Source organism: Python bivittatus, unplaced genomic scaffold (assembly GCF_059951505.1).
Source record: "Python bivittatus isolate LINGU-HERP-01145 unplaced genomic scaffold, Pbiv_v1 ctg000020_np1212, whole genome shotgun sequence".
NCBI classification, from domain to species: Eukaryota; Metazoa; Chordata; class Lepidosauria; order Squamata; family Pythonidae; genus Python; species Python bivittatus.
The window spans coordinates 82,695,791-82,709,299 of record NW_028277030.1 but is presented as its reverse complement, the minus strand read 5'-3'; the positions used below and the strand labels follow the sequence as shown (position 1 = coordinate 82,709,299).

The 13,509-nt window shown below is 40.2% G+C and overlaps 2 protein-coding genes across 5 annotated transcripts in view; one reads left to right on the top strand and one right to left on the bottom strand.

Moving 5' to 3' along the window:
- Window positions 1-11,040, bottom strand: part of PACRG (parkin coregulated) — a 267,294-nt gene extending 256,254 nt beyond the window's left edge. The window contains exons 1-3 of one of the 3 annotated variants that reach the window (XM_088142816.1): window positions 10,953-11,040; window positions 9,790-9,891; window positions 8,890-9,042 (exon numbers count right to left, since the gene is read on the bottom strand). In XM_088142816.1, coding sequence (XP_087998942.1) covers window positions 8,890-9,042; window positions 9,790-9,816 — 180 coding nt within the window. In that variant the 5' untranslated portion in view covers window positions 9,817-9,891; window positions 10,953-11,040. Of the gene's footprint in view, window positions 1-8,889; window positions 9,043-9,261; window positions 9,342-9,789; window positions 9,892-10,952 lie in introns of those variants that run through there. The other 2 variants (XM_088142835.1, XM_025164686.2) reach the window with 2 other exon arrangements.
- PRKN (parkin RBR E3 ubiquitin protein ligase) overlaps window positions 10,906-13,509 on the top strand; it is a 700,377-nt gene continuing 697,773 nt past the window's right edge. For both annotated transcript variants that reach the window (XM_088142815.1, XM_088142813.1), the window contains exon 1: window positions 10,906-11,062. In XM_088142815.1, the coding sequence (XP_087998941.1) occupies window positions 11,056-11,062 (7 nt within the window). In that variant the 5' untranslated portion in view covers window positions 10,906-11,055. The remainder of the gene's footprint in view (window positions 11,063-13,509) is intronic.

Genomic DNA, 13,509 nt, shown 5'->3' with positions numbered 1-13,509 from the left:
TGTGGTTGTGGGGCTTGAGTGCTCTGAAGAGGATGAGAGCTATGTGAGAGGTTCAACCATACTGGACAGGTCTCATCAGAGGAGCCAGACAAAGAGTGTCTCTCCCATAAATAATATGGTGAGATGTAATTTATAGAAACCTATACCAGATTGGTCGTCACCTGGGTCAACAAGGACCGTGCTAGGTGTTCTAGTTCCTGGATATCTGGTAACGACTGGGCTACAGGACTCAGGACTGTTGGCTGAGCAACCAGGGCCAGCAGCTGCAGGACTACTGGAAGAAAAGTTGCCTATCCGTTGCAAATATACAAAGACTGAAAATAAAGAAATAATGATTTGCTATTATAAATCAAGTCCAAGGAGAAGAGGATATCTGAAAAGAATGCACCAGTTCTGGAAAGAACAACATCCAGAATCAAATAACAGAACAGAGGCTAGCAGATAATACAAAATAAAGAATTCACAGAAGTAGAATTGGAAGAACTGCAAAGGTCTACCCAGGGCAAAGAAATCAAAGCCTTGCCAGAAATAGCTCAGACAGTAGAGACAATCCAGGGGGAGTCAGTACTGGAGGAAGCCAGCATCACTATTCTCATTCCCAAACGAGGCACCCTCTCCTCTACTGTGATGGAATGTGAGGGTGACCTTGGAAGACAGGGGGAAGAGATGTCGCCTAGGGGATGATCAGAAAAAAGAGAAAGGAGTCCAAGACAGATTAATGGCCAAAAAAAGGAACTTAGGAAGGACCTGCCCTAACTGCTCAGGCAGTAAATAGGGAGGGTGGGAAATCTGTACTTTCAGATTTGCAAGATTCTATTAATGTAGCCTTACAATAAAGTAGAATTAGCTCATCTAGTTGGCTTTCCTGTCTGGTTTACCTGGGAAGGCTGACATCTATCTTCTCCTCAGCAAGAAGAAAGTCCTCTAACTGAAAAAAAGAGGAACTGAAACTAAGTATATCTGAGCATCTAGAACAACACAGAAACAACAGAATTAGATTGCCTGCATTGAAGCTTGTTACAAAAAAAAAAAAAGCTAGCACAAGTATTAAAAGATGCCAATACTGTAATATCAAATATAAGCACCAGCTCACTGCAAGAAACAAACCAACTGATGTACAGCACAGCTATAGTTATAACTGAAGATCCTGGATGCAAAATCAACAAACAAGGAAAAAAACCAAACAGTGTGCCACCAAAATGGAATATCAGGTTGGAAAATAAGATCAGCATGCTAAGATCAGATGCAAGCAAGCTAGAACAGATGAAAACAAAGAAGCTGAAGAACAAAAAGACCAAAGAATACCTGATCAAGAAATACCACCTAGAGACAAGGAAGATCAAGGAAGCACTGGAAATAATAAAGCAGCAAATAACAGCCATAGCCAAGAAAATCAACAGATATGAAGCTCAAATTGCACACTACAGGCAGAATCTCCAATTTCAGTTGAATCAGAAACATTTCTACTAATCCATCAACGGAGAGACTGCAATGAATCAGTCAACACCTGACAAAGAAGAAACAGTGCAGTTCTGGGCACAACTATGGGACAACCCGAAGAAATACAACAAGAATGCAGCTTGGATAAAGGAGGTAGATAAGAATAAAAAAGAAGCTGAAATGAAAGAACTTGTAATAACAGCAGAAATGGTGGAGAAAAGGGCAAGGAAGATCAAGAATTGGTCAACACCAGGTGAAGATGAACTGTATGGTTTTTGGTTGAAACATCTGACTGGTCTGCACCACTCATTGCCAAACAGTTTAACAATATACTGCAAGGAGGTAAAATTGAAGATAAGTTGCCATCTGGCAAAGCTTACCTGATAATAAAAGATCCAGCAAAAGGGCAGCACCAGGCAACTACAGGCCAATTAACTGCTTGCCAACAACTTTCAGATTGCTAACTGCTGTGTAGCTGATGCAGTCCAACAGCATCTAGTTGAAAACAAGCTCTTTCCATCTGAGCAGAAAGGAAACCACTCAAATAGCAGAGGAACAAAAGATCAGCTCCTAATTGACAAGACGGTTTTGGAAAACTGTAAGAGAAGGAAGACCAACTTGATTGTAGCTTGGATTGATTACAAGGAGGCATTTGATTCTCTGCCACATGACTGGATAATCAAGTGCCTAGAAATAACAGGAGTCAGTAGGAACATCAGAAGCTTTGTGCAAAGATCAGTGGCACAGGGGAAGACACAGTTGCTGATCAGTGGTGATAGATTGGGAAAGGTTAACATCAAGAGAGGAATCTTTCAGGGACACTCACTATCACCACTACTGTTTGTGATGGCACTGATTCCTCTATCAACAATACTGAACCATACTGATAGGCTATGGCTAACAAACATCAAAAACATCTGCCAGGGTATCTCACCTCCTTTCTGATGATCTGAAGCTGTATAGAAAAACACCATCTGAAATGGAGTGAAGACTGAAGGAATCAAGATGCCCTATGGAAATAACATCAAGAGTCTGGATGAAGTAAATCGCTACAAATACCTGGGCATCCTTCAGGCTGACAACATCAAGCACACTGAAGTCGGCTTCAAGAGCTTCTCCCCGGATCGATCTGGGACTTGCGGCGTCCCTGAGATCCGCGGGACGCGCCCTTTGCGTTCGCCATCTCTACGGGACGGCTTAGGTCCATCGGGACCGTCCGGGCGAGGAGATATCGGCTGCCATCCTGGGAGCCCAGGATCGCCCGCCGTATCGCCGCGACGCCAGCTCCGCCCTCCAAGCACACTGAAGTCAAGAAGAAGGTTAGTCATGAACACATAAGAAGAGTGAAGAAGGTCTTAAAGTCCAAACTCAGTGGCGGAAATATCATCAAGGCAATTAACACCTGGACAATTCCAATCATTAGATATACAGCTGAAATAGTGGACTGGACTCAAGCTGAACTAAAAGCCCTGGCTAGGAAGACCAGAAAAATAATGACAATGAATCATGCCCTTCATCCACGCAGCGACATTGACAGACTCTCTTTACCAAGGAGAATAGGTGGGCATGGAATGTTACAAGTACACCAGACAATTGAAGAAGAAAAAAACAGTACTGGAAGAATACCTGAAGGACAGTGAAGAAGATGCACTGAAGCTAGTATACCATGAAGGCTTACTTAATACCAAAGAGACCAAACTGGCCTATAAGAAATATCAAATAAAGAATAGAAAAGAGACATGGCAAGGCAAAGTATTACATGGCTAGTACATAAAAAAAAAAAAAAAAACTAGCAGGTAAAGCAGGTAACAACAAGACCTTGCAATGACTAAGAGCAGGAAAGTTGAAGAAAGAGACAGAGGGCTAATTCTGGCTGCACAAGACCAAGCCTTAAAAAGGAAAGTTAGAATTGAGAAGACAGCAACAGACAGCAAATGCCGCCTCTGAAAAGAAGCTGAAGAAACAGTGGACCACCTAGTTAGCTGCTGCAAGAAGATTGCACAGACTGATTACAAACAACAGCATGACAAGTAGCAACAATGGTGCACTGGAATATCTGTAAGAAATACCACTTGCCTGCAAGCAAGAACTGGTGGGACCACAAAACAGACAAAATAATAGAAATTGAAGAAGCTAAAGTGCTCAGGGACTTTAGAATTCAATCAGACAAGCATCTGCCACACAACACCCTAGACTTAAGAACTGTTGATAAGAAAGACAAAAAAGTCTGGCTAGTGGACAATGCAATACCTGGAGAAAGCAGAATAGAAGAGAAAGAACTGGAGAAAATCACAAAATACAAAGATCTTCAAACAGAAGTAGAACTGTGGCAAAAGAAAGCATAGATAATATCAATAGTAATAGATGCCTTGCATGCAATTTCAAAACATCTGGAGCACCACTTGAACACCATTGACATTGATAAAATCACCAGCAGTCAATTGCAAAAGGCAGCTTTACTTGGAACAGCTTATATCCTGTGATGACACCTTTAATATTATCAAACATCTGCCTCTCCCAGGTCCTTGGGAAGGACTTGAGAGGTGGACAAAATTGCCAAATCCAGTCTAAACATCTGTCTGTGCGATCAACCATAATAATGTTAATATGTTGCTCTCAAAAGTGAAGTTATCTGATCTATTCCAGTATACAGGCTGTAGATGACAACTGTCCTATATAAGCAAGCTGGAAAGAGATGTTGAAATAATCTTCTCCTGGACCAGACAAAAATTGCTTATTTTGCTGCCTTCTCTTTAGAGGAACTTAGTTATATGTCCCTGATTTGATGATGTCTGTGCCTTATTTAGTATTTTAGTGTTCCCCATTTCTTTGTAACACTTCAATCTGTTCTTCTAAACATATGCATAAGATCTCATATTACTTTATGCTTGAACCCTTTAAAAGAAATGACCTAAGCTACTAAATTGATACTAATCAACATGTACTTATGTTTATCACTCATAGGTGGACACCCATAAGATACATAAATCAAAGTAGTATTTTGTGTACCATATGTATAACTAGTACAAAGATAGCTGGGAACACTATGTTGTAAATATAAACAGGACAATTTTGAAAACAACAAAAAATAATGCACACTGTCTACAGACAAAATCCTGAAAAAGTAGATTTATATTTGCTTTTCAGAAAAATCAAGCTGTTCCTAAATAAACAGAAGCTTTCATGTTTAAAAACTTAAATGGTGGAATAGTATTTTCTTTAAAATTCAAACTTTACCTATTTAAGAACTATCCAAGATATCTTATTCCTAACAAAATTATGTGTCTTGCTTTATATTATTTTCCTAAAATGCTAAGCCCAGAACTATCTGGGAAATAGCAGAGAAACTATAGCCACAGACACTGGCCTCTTAAAGCTTTAGCTTCCTTTACACTGCAGATCTGCTATTCAGGGTCATAATGGAATTTATTACCTTTGATTCAAGGCCTTGCTTAAATTCATTTTAAAAGCTCTTCTCTTTTCCTTTCCCTCATCAGAGAAAAACAAGCACCACTATGGCTAACATTTCAGGTATCAGTATAGCTGGGGAAGTAGCATATTGGAAAAGCTTTTAGCTAAAGCAAAGCCTGACAATCTAATAATTTATTCCACTTCTGTAAGTAAGAATTCTAGCCTTTGACTCAAAAAGGAAAACACTAATGCACATTATTTAGCTTGGCTTCTTTTCTACATATTGCTTTGGAAAACATTACCCATCATACCATCATAGGCAATGAAGAGAAACCTTTTTGTGTTCAATTAACAAATCCTGAAATATTTTTTCAAGATGTAAATGGAATGCAAATTGAGTGCGCAACCTGAAATAAAAGGTTTAATACCATCTTCTCCACCAGACTTGTTATTGTCAGGGTAGAAAACCTGAGATAGGGATTGAACAAGGAAGGACTTGAGTTGGTGCATCATCACCTTTCTTCCTCCATTTGCTCTTATTTCTGCCCCAAGGCAAACTGGAAATGTTGAAAAGTCTTTAAATGTGTTTAAAGTTTTAATCACTTTGCATGGAATCGAATAGGGTTTATTTACAGTCTTGGAAGTTGGAAAAGGAAGTAATTATTTCCTTCCCAGCTTCATTGTTCAGATATATCTATAGCTGTTTTTTGAAAAATAATTCAAAAACTATGTGGACTAAAATATAAATGTAGAAATAAAACTTGGCATTCTCTGAATGCTTTCTATCAGAGACAACTCTTGCCAAATTGGGAATAATAATCACAAGGCTGAAATACTGTAATATCTTGCAAAGAATTCAACAGCTTCAGACCTGTAATGTAACAACTTTTATAGGGTAATATTACATTACCTGATCTATCTTTTTTTCTAACTAGACTAGTTGATTTCCCAGTAGTTCCATGTGTTACTTCTAACTACTGTAATACAAAACACTAGAGAGTGCTTTCCTACAATGGAAAACTACTGCTAGTGGTACTTGAACAACTTATCACCTTTGTCAGATAAACTACATTTCCCCTCTGTGTTTTATCCGTATATGTTTATGGACAAATAAAACTACAGTATCAAAACTGTAATCATTAAACGTTACCTCATTTTCATGGTTCTTTTCTGGCAACTGAGATTCTGAAAACTATAATCACTATAGAAGTGACACCAGGTTCTTCATCCAGTTCTAGATGTCCAAATGATCTTTACCACTATAGAAATGTCTTAATTAAAAATATCAAATACTGTGCATTCGCAGCTTATTAAACTTCAAATTCAAGAATAGCCAGCAAACCTGGGACTTAAGTAAGAATCCTGGGATCTTTATGCAACAACTTCAGTTTATTAGTCCTTATATACTTTTTATAATATAGCACTTGATCTTATTTGACATATATTTTCCTAAATAAGCAATTATCAGGTCAATATACTGCAGCTATCATGCTAAAGATATCTATTGGCTGGCCACTTCCAAGAGTGCCACATTTATCAAAGTCTCCATTACTGTTGGAAGAAACTACTAAATTTCTTACAGCATTTTTGCCACGATGGACCACTTCCAATATAAAAATATTGCTATATATTGAACTATACACTTACATTTATTGTTACATCCATTTAACTCATAATTTATAACTGAAACATTATGGTTGTACACAAGAAGAACTGGAGAATGCATTATTACAATTACATGGTAAGAAATTTCATTATCCATAATGCATTGCTACTTCAGAGTTATTTTAAAAACTGAAGCAATGTAGCTGATGAAAATCTGAGAATTCCAGTATTTGGAACAATTTTTCAGTTTTATAAAACCTTCTTTCAGTTTCTCCAAACTCTCTTCTATTTCATTACTTAAACCCTGAAGTGCTTGCAGCTCTGCTCTTAAGCTTCTCTTTCACTAGGATTTTAAATCATCAGTCTGTCTGGAATAGAACAGGCAGTTGCACCTAGGTGATCTGGTCTAGGTTCAAAGCTAAGCAGTACCATGTTTGGTTTGTACTTGGATGGGATACTACTATGTCATATCAGGACTAAATGTTAGACTAGGAAGTAAAAAAACCAACCCCGAAGAATGCAATGAGAAACCTTTGTGGCCAAGAAAACTGCATGGTTGTGCCCATCAGGAGTCAAACTCAACACAAGGGCATCTTTTTCTTTATTTTTATATCATGTTCAGTCACCTAAAATTACTGTATGTATCTTCAGATCACATACTTCAGCCATAAGCTTCCTCAATAGGTAGCTGAAAGTTTGTAGTCTCTTCATGGATTGTACTCACAGCAGCCTTGACTCAATTGCTTAATGTTTTGTTCAGCTCTCAAAACCACTAACTTTTGTTTAAACTCATGGGCCATACTAAGACAAGCTACAGTGCTAAAATGACCCAAAGAGTTGGCATGAAAATCAGTGCTACACTAAATAATCTGCAATCTTGAACCTTGTAAGATCTCAGACACTCTTGGTATTGATAATGCATATATGGGAACTCTCATACTGCTTGGCAATACTAGTGCATCCAGATCTCTATTCAAAAACTATAAAAGAAGAATGGCTTGTACTGACTGAAAAGCAGTGTGGGTGAAGATGGAGACACCAGAATGTTTGCAGATTGCACCTTATCTGTGTTTGCACAACCCCAAGCCCATGCTAGCCAACTGTATTTTAGTCTTGGGCAAACTCAGCCTGTGTGGCTACTTTATGGCGAGCAGGTTGCTCAAAAGCAACACAAAACTGAGCTGAGTAAAGTGTGCTGTATGAACATAGACTATGGCTGTGATCTTATAAACTTGCTCCTTGGAAGAAGTCTCATAGAAGTAATGAGACTTACTTCTAAGTACAGATGCATAAAACAGTGCTGAAAAACTGTGGAAAAGAAGAATAGAAAGGCAGAGAGATGATAATATACAAACTTACAACCCTTATGCATCATTATGTCTGGGCATTATGCAAGTAGACATTACTTTTTCGCTGGGTAGGAGATATAAGTAACATTGCAATATTATACAAGTTCTATCTAGAAGAAACTTCTGCTGACAAATGGTTTTTAATCCCAGAGGAAGTGCTATGCATACTTATTACAGAATAAACTTCATTACATGCTATGAGGACTTGTTTACTCCTGAATAAAAATCACAGTATTAGTATAGTATAGGCCTCATCTATCACTGACTTATTTTGAAATAACTATGCATAGAATCACACAGCACTTCTCCATATTTAATATATCACAATGCTTTAATCATCTCTCTCTCACACACAAAAGAAAACTCCTAAGCTAAGAAAATAAGTAAAAAAGGCACGGCTTTGCCTCTTTTGGGAAAGTGTAGTTTATATTTCTGTGTATGAGTTCCAGTGAGAAGCAGCAGAGATATAGGTAAAGCCATAGAGTTTTATTTAATGCTTACTTTATGATAACCTTGAGAGTATTTTGAATGTTTCATAAAAATTAGAACGTTGGGAGATTTGGGCTCCATGGAACAGATGAAATATTGAAAAACAATAAAAGCGGTACAGGCAGGAATCATAATAATCAGAAGTGGACAAAAATTGCAGAATTGGGTCAAAAGCAAACAGGTTGTTAAGCTAGCTAAACCCAGAACAGACACTCTTAATTAAAAGTCAGAGAGGAGCAGCATCTCTCAATCAGGAATAGCTTCTTATAATCTGCCCCCCCCAGGTGTATGGGATCTACTGGATCTCAAGTCAACCTGACAAACCTTGGGATGTGCTGTGATCGATCGTTAAGGTACTTGGATAGGAAAACACAGCGGGCATTGCTTCAAGTGCGACTTTGGTGACAGGGTGGTGGGTGAAGCTCGCTTAGGGAGCATTTCGGGGACCTGGCAGGCAAATCCTGCCCCCCGGAGCCGTCACGCCGGCCTTTCCCCACCCTTTGCAATCGGCCGGCCAGCCCTTTCCTCCCTCGGGCGATTTCAATGACAACCCACAGGGTCAGAAAGCCTTATACTGTAACGGCGTCGCACGTACCACGGTGTTTTTCATCATCGCTTTGATGGTGAATCCATCGCTGACCTGCTTCTTCGTTCTTCTTGCGTGTCGCAGCGGCTCCTGCAGCTGCTGGGGTCTCTGCTTGGGGGGGCTTACGCCCTCTTTCTCTGCCACCATCTTCTCCGGCGGCTGCTGCACGTGGGATTTGAGATCAGGATTTTAAAAGGAAACTACTTGGGTACGCAAAAAGGTTGGGGTTTTTTTCCCGCCCAAAAAAATTCTAATTTTCGTCCCTCTGCATGTACTGTCTTCACCCCTTGGTTTAGCCCCTGGGTAGGCTCCTGTATGGATTCGAGGAAGAGGAGGAGGGGGAAGGGGGGAAATATATGCCTGTTTCTAACACCAACTCACTTCTAGGGAGTCCGTTGCTAGGCAACGTATCAACAACCAGCCGCGGGAGCACAAGGATTCCACCCTTGTCGGAAACCTCGCTCCCGCTGAGCGGACTCGATTTACATACGCATGCGCAATCGGAGTAGCTGAAGTCACGCGACGCCGTGAAGTCATGGAGTAGCTGAAGTCGTTTGCCCTCAGTTTACCGAATAGAGAGAGAGGTCGCGGACGGCGGCGACATGGCCGGGTTCGGACAAGTGTTAAGATACGTGGAAAGCAGGATGGGCGTGTGAAACGCTCGGTCGCTTTTATTAGGCCCTCGCTAGCTCTAGAACTTTCCAGTGAGTGGTTTTCCCACCAAAAGTAGATTGTTCTGGATCAGAAAATGCGTGCGCCACTGGCTCCCTAAGAGGGAAAGTTACATGTTTCAGAAAGCGGAGCAAATTAGAGAGATTGACTATCCCCATATATAATACCCTGGCATTTTAAAGGGTTTAAAACCTTTTTCTAAATTTTATTTCCAAAGTACATTTTATATACAATTACCGAGAATGAAGAGGCTATTAATTCCATCCGTTTGCGCGTTTCCTGGCCAGTAAACTCTACTGGCTTTCTACGGGATTTATTCTCAGCCTATCTTCCCCTTTCCTGCAAAAAGGATAGGAATGTCAAAAGCGCAGACACGTAGAGCACACTAGAAAGTTTTTATTTATTTATTTTACAGTACTCTTATCCCGCCCCAGTCTCAAATGACTCTAAGCGACGTACAACTTCAAACAAAGCAATAATAAATAAATCCAAAAGACCATCAAAACCCAAAAAGCACACACACACACACACACACAAAGCAACGTATCACCCCCCCCCCACACACACACACACGATCAGTAAACACCTGTTTTAATTGGACTGGTGTTACTTTTATGGTCAGAAAACAAATAATTGCAAAGTGGACCGCTGTGTTTTTTTAAAAAAATTACTCATGCTTTGAACATTCCTGCTTTAACACGAAAACAGTTTTGTCAGATGGACTCTGTTAAACTTAAATCTAATACAGAAGATCGTACTTGTCCTACGTCTATCATAAGCCGATGGGGGGAAAAAAACCAAACCACGAATATCCAGTGAAGGAATTGAATTCACCTCGCTGCCCTTTTAAAGAGCATTTGTTCTCGGAAGTCTCATTTCTTGAGTGGCGTGGAAGTAGGCAAAGACTTAGTTCTAACCATGCTGTACTGTTTTTTCTATCTATCTATCTATCTATCTATCTATCTATCTATCTATCTATCTATCTATCTATCTATCTATCTATCTATCTATCCATCCATCCATCCATCCATCCATCCATCCATCCATCCATCCATCTAGATTTTTGAGACAGATACACATTTAAAAATGTTGCTGTTGCACAGAAATCGGAGGTCCGAACTGCGCGAGCAATCTCATCTCAAAAGGCAGGCGTTCTTCCCCTGTCGGCTAGATCAATGCGGCACCGAGACCGTCTGCCTTATACAGAACGCGATGATTCAGGAGACTATACAGTATGATCGAAAGAAGGCAGTCTGGCCGCTCGATTGACACATTTGATTCCATGCGTTACACGCGGAGTCCTTCCGCGGCAGGAGGAAGGGAGGGAAAGGAGGTGAGCACTACATTTCCCAAAGCGCTTTGTAACGTGGCTTTGCTCGCCTGCGCACTGGGCACCTTACCGTCTCGCCGGCCTGCAGGGAGCGTAGACCCTCAAGTTTGGCTTTTGCGCTTCGAATGTGAACAGAGCAGGGCTTCAGAGCGCCCCCCTGGCCGCCGCAGGCCATGATAGGTGAGTGAGATTCGGATGAAGTCCTCCACCCCCCCCCCATTGTTTTGGGGCGGGGAGGGCGCGAGATGGCGGAAAAGAAAGCGGGACAGTGAGGTGGTACGTCTGCTAGAGTACAGCTGCACCTTTGCATATACGTACGATTTCACAACTCGTGCTTTCAGGTTTGGAAGCAGATACCCCACATTCATTTAGTTCACAGGTTACCCCAGTGCGCACATTTGCAGACTTTCGAGATATTTTGATCTTTTCCGAAGGCAAGATGACAGAGGAGGACAGGGGACAAGAGAAACCCGTGTTTAACTGAAAGCATTACCCTAAAGTCGCGTGAGAGCATTTGGGAGGAGACTGTAGCTATTCAGATTATTTTCTGCATAATGTTGTGGTATCATGTTGCACTGAGCTGTTCTCTTCCTAAAATGATCTAATCCAGCAATACTTCATTGCATGGCTCATTGCACGGGACCTCTTGCTTACAGCAAAAACTGGAAGAGCTCCCATCTGATAACAACACCAATGTTTGTTGACATGCTTGCTGCATGACATTTGTGTCACCCGCCCTCCTTCGGAACTGTTGTGCCTTAAGTATTCCTTGTATCTTGTAAAAAAAAAAAAAAAGTTTTGTTTTGAAGGAAATGAAATGAAACTAATCAGCAGCTAATCATAAGAAGTAGTTGAACTGCAAGTTACTACCTCTCCTTGCTTCCTGCCCTGTTCCAGAGGCTGGAAGGAAGCAGAGAGTTGCGGATGAGAGATTCACTGGACTTTGCCCCTTTATATCTTCAGTTCCTTGGGGAATCGGAGGTAATTGTATGAAGAAAGAAAAAAGGAAAGAAAGACAAGTGCAATAGTTCTTGTGTCTCCTTTGCTCATCTTTTATATTATATTATTTTTTAATTAGGAAGAATCCAAATCAGCCTTTTTGAACCTGGGGAGGGGCTGTGTTCACATGACACATTGATCAAACACACAAACTTCCCAATCCTTTTTTTGTTTAATGTCATGTGTGAACCCATCTAGATTGGTTAGTACAAAATTTAGTGTATTCTATGAATCCAGAAGATTGTGTTAATTAAGTACAGTAAACCATTTCTGAGATAATCATGGACTCCGTATTGGATGGACCTAGTTGACTTATTTGGCTATAAATCTCTTCATTGAAGTGACTGAAGTAAACCAATGTGGAAGATTTGTATGGAATGAAACAGCCCTAGAAAACATGTCATATTTACAAACACTGTAAATTAATGTGGCAGAAACGAAATGGCTTCTGTAAGAGCCAGTACAGCTGCTGATTTCTGAATAAATTTCTCCCTGTGCTTGATTCAGCTTGATCATCTCTAAATTAAAACCGCCAAACTTTCTCCACAATGGTTATAGTTACATATGATGCTTATCTATGGTTGAGTGTTCACCATGGTTTACTGAATTAATCAGATTGCCTGTGTTCACATAACACACAGAACCGCAAACCAGCCAACCATGTTTTATTGCAGCACGTTGTGGAAGCTGTTTTTCTTCCTCCAGCTGATCTGTGTTAAATTTCAAAAGATGGGGACAAAAATCCCAGCTAGCAAGAAAGGTACCATTCTTGTGTTTAAATCCTTGACCACATTAAAAAACCAAATTATCAGTGATAGCTTCAGATCAAGCACAGTCTCACATGAACTTTTTCTGTTCTTTGGTTTGTGACCATAATAAATAAAAGTTTTTTTTTAATTACATAAAGGCAAAACCAATTCTATAACTCACTGTTCACTGTCACTCATGCCATAGTTACTTCCCAATTGATTACTACAGTGTGCTCAACATTGAAGCAGAAGCTTCAACTGGTCCAGAATGCAGCAGCGTGCATGGTTTTGGGCAGCTAAGGTTTACCTGGATTACACTGCCGTTGCGTGAGCTGTACTGGCTTCCAGTTGTTTTCTGGGTACAATTCAAGGTGCTGGTTATCACCTTTAAAGCCCTGCCTGGCACAGGGCCAGGTTACTTGCAGGACTGCCTATTCCCAAGGGCCTCTGCCTGTCCCAGTTCCCTTCTATTAAACAATGTCATCTTGTGAGACCAATTCATTCCAATGAGCTTGCTGTTTAAATCTTCCAAGTAGATTTCACCCAGATAATTTCACCCAAATGCTAACTTTTCATGGTTCACTTCTGTTATTTTGATTCCTGTTATACCAATAAGAAGAATATATTTTCTTTTTCTGCTTTATCCACAGTGATTAAAAAACCCTTCCTTGATAAATTGTGATTGATCTGTATTTAAAAGTGTACTTTTGGATTGAATCATAGATTTGAGATTAATAAGTGATTACGCTAAAGTGGACTGAAATATCTGAAACATATTCAGATCAGCAGCAGTTGTTGTTTAGCAATATTTATTCATTTCTGAATTATGTGTGTAGACCCCGTGGGAACATCTCCCCAAGAAACTGTCCCATATTGATT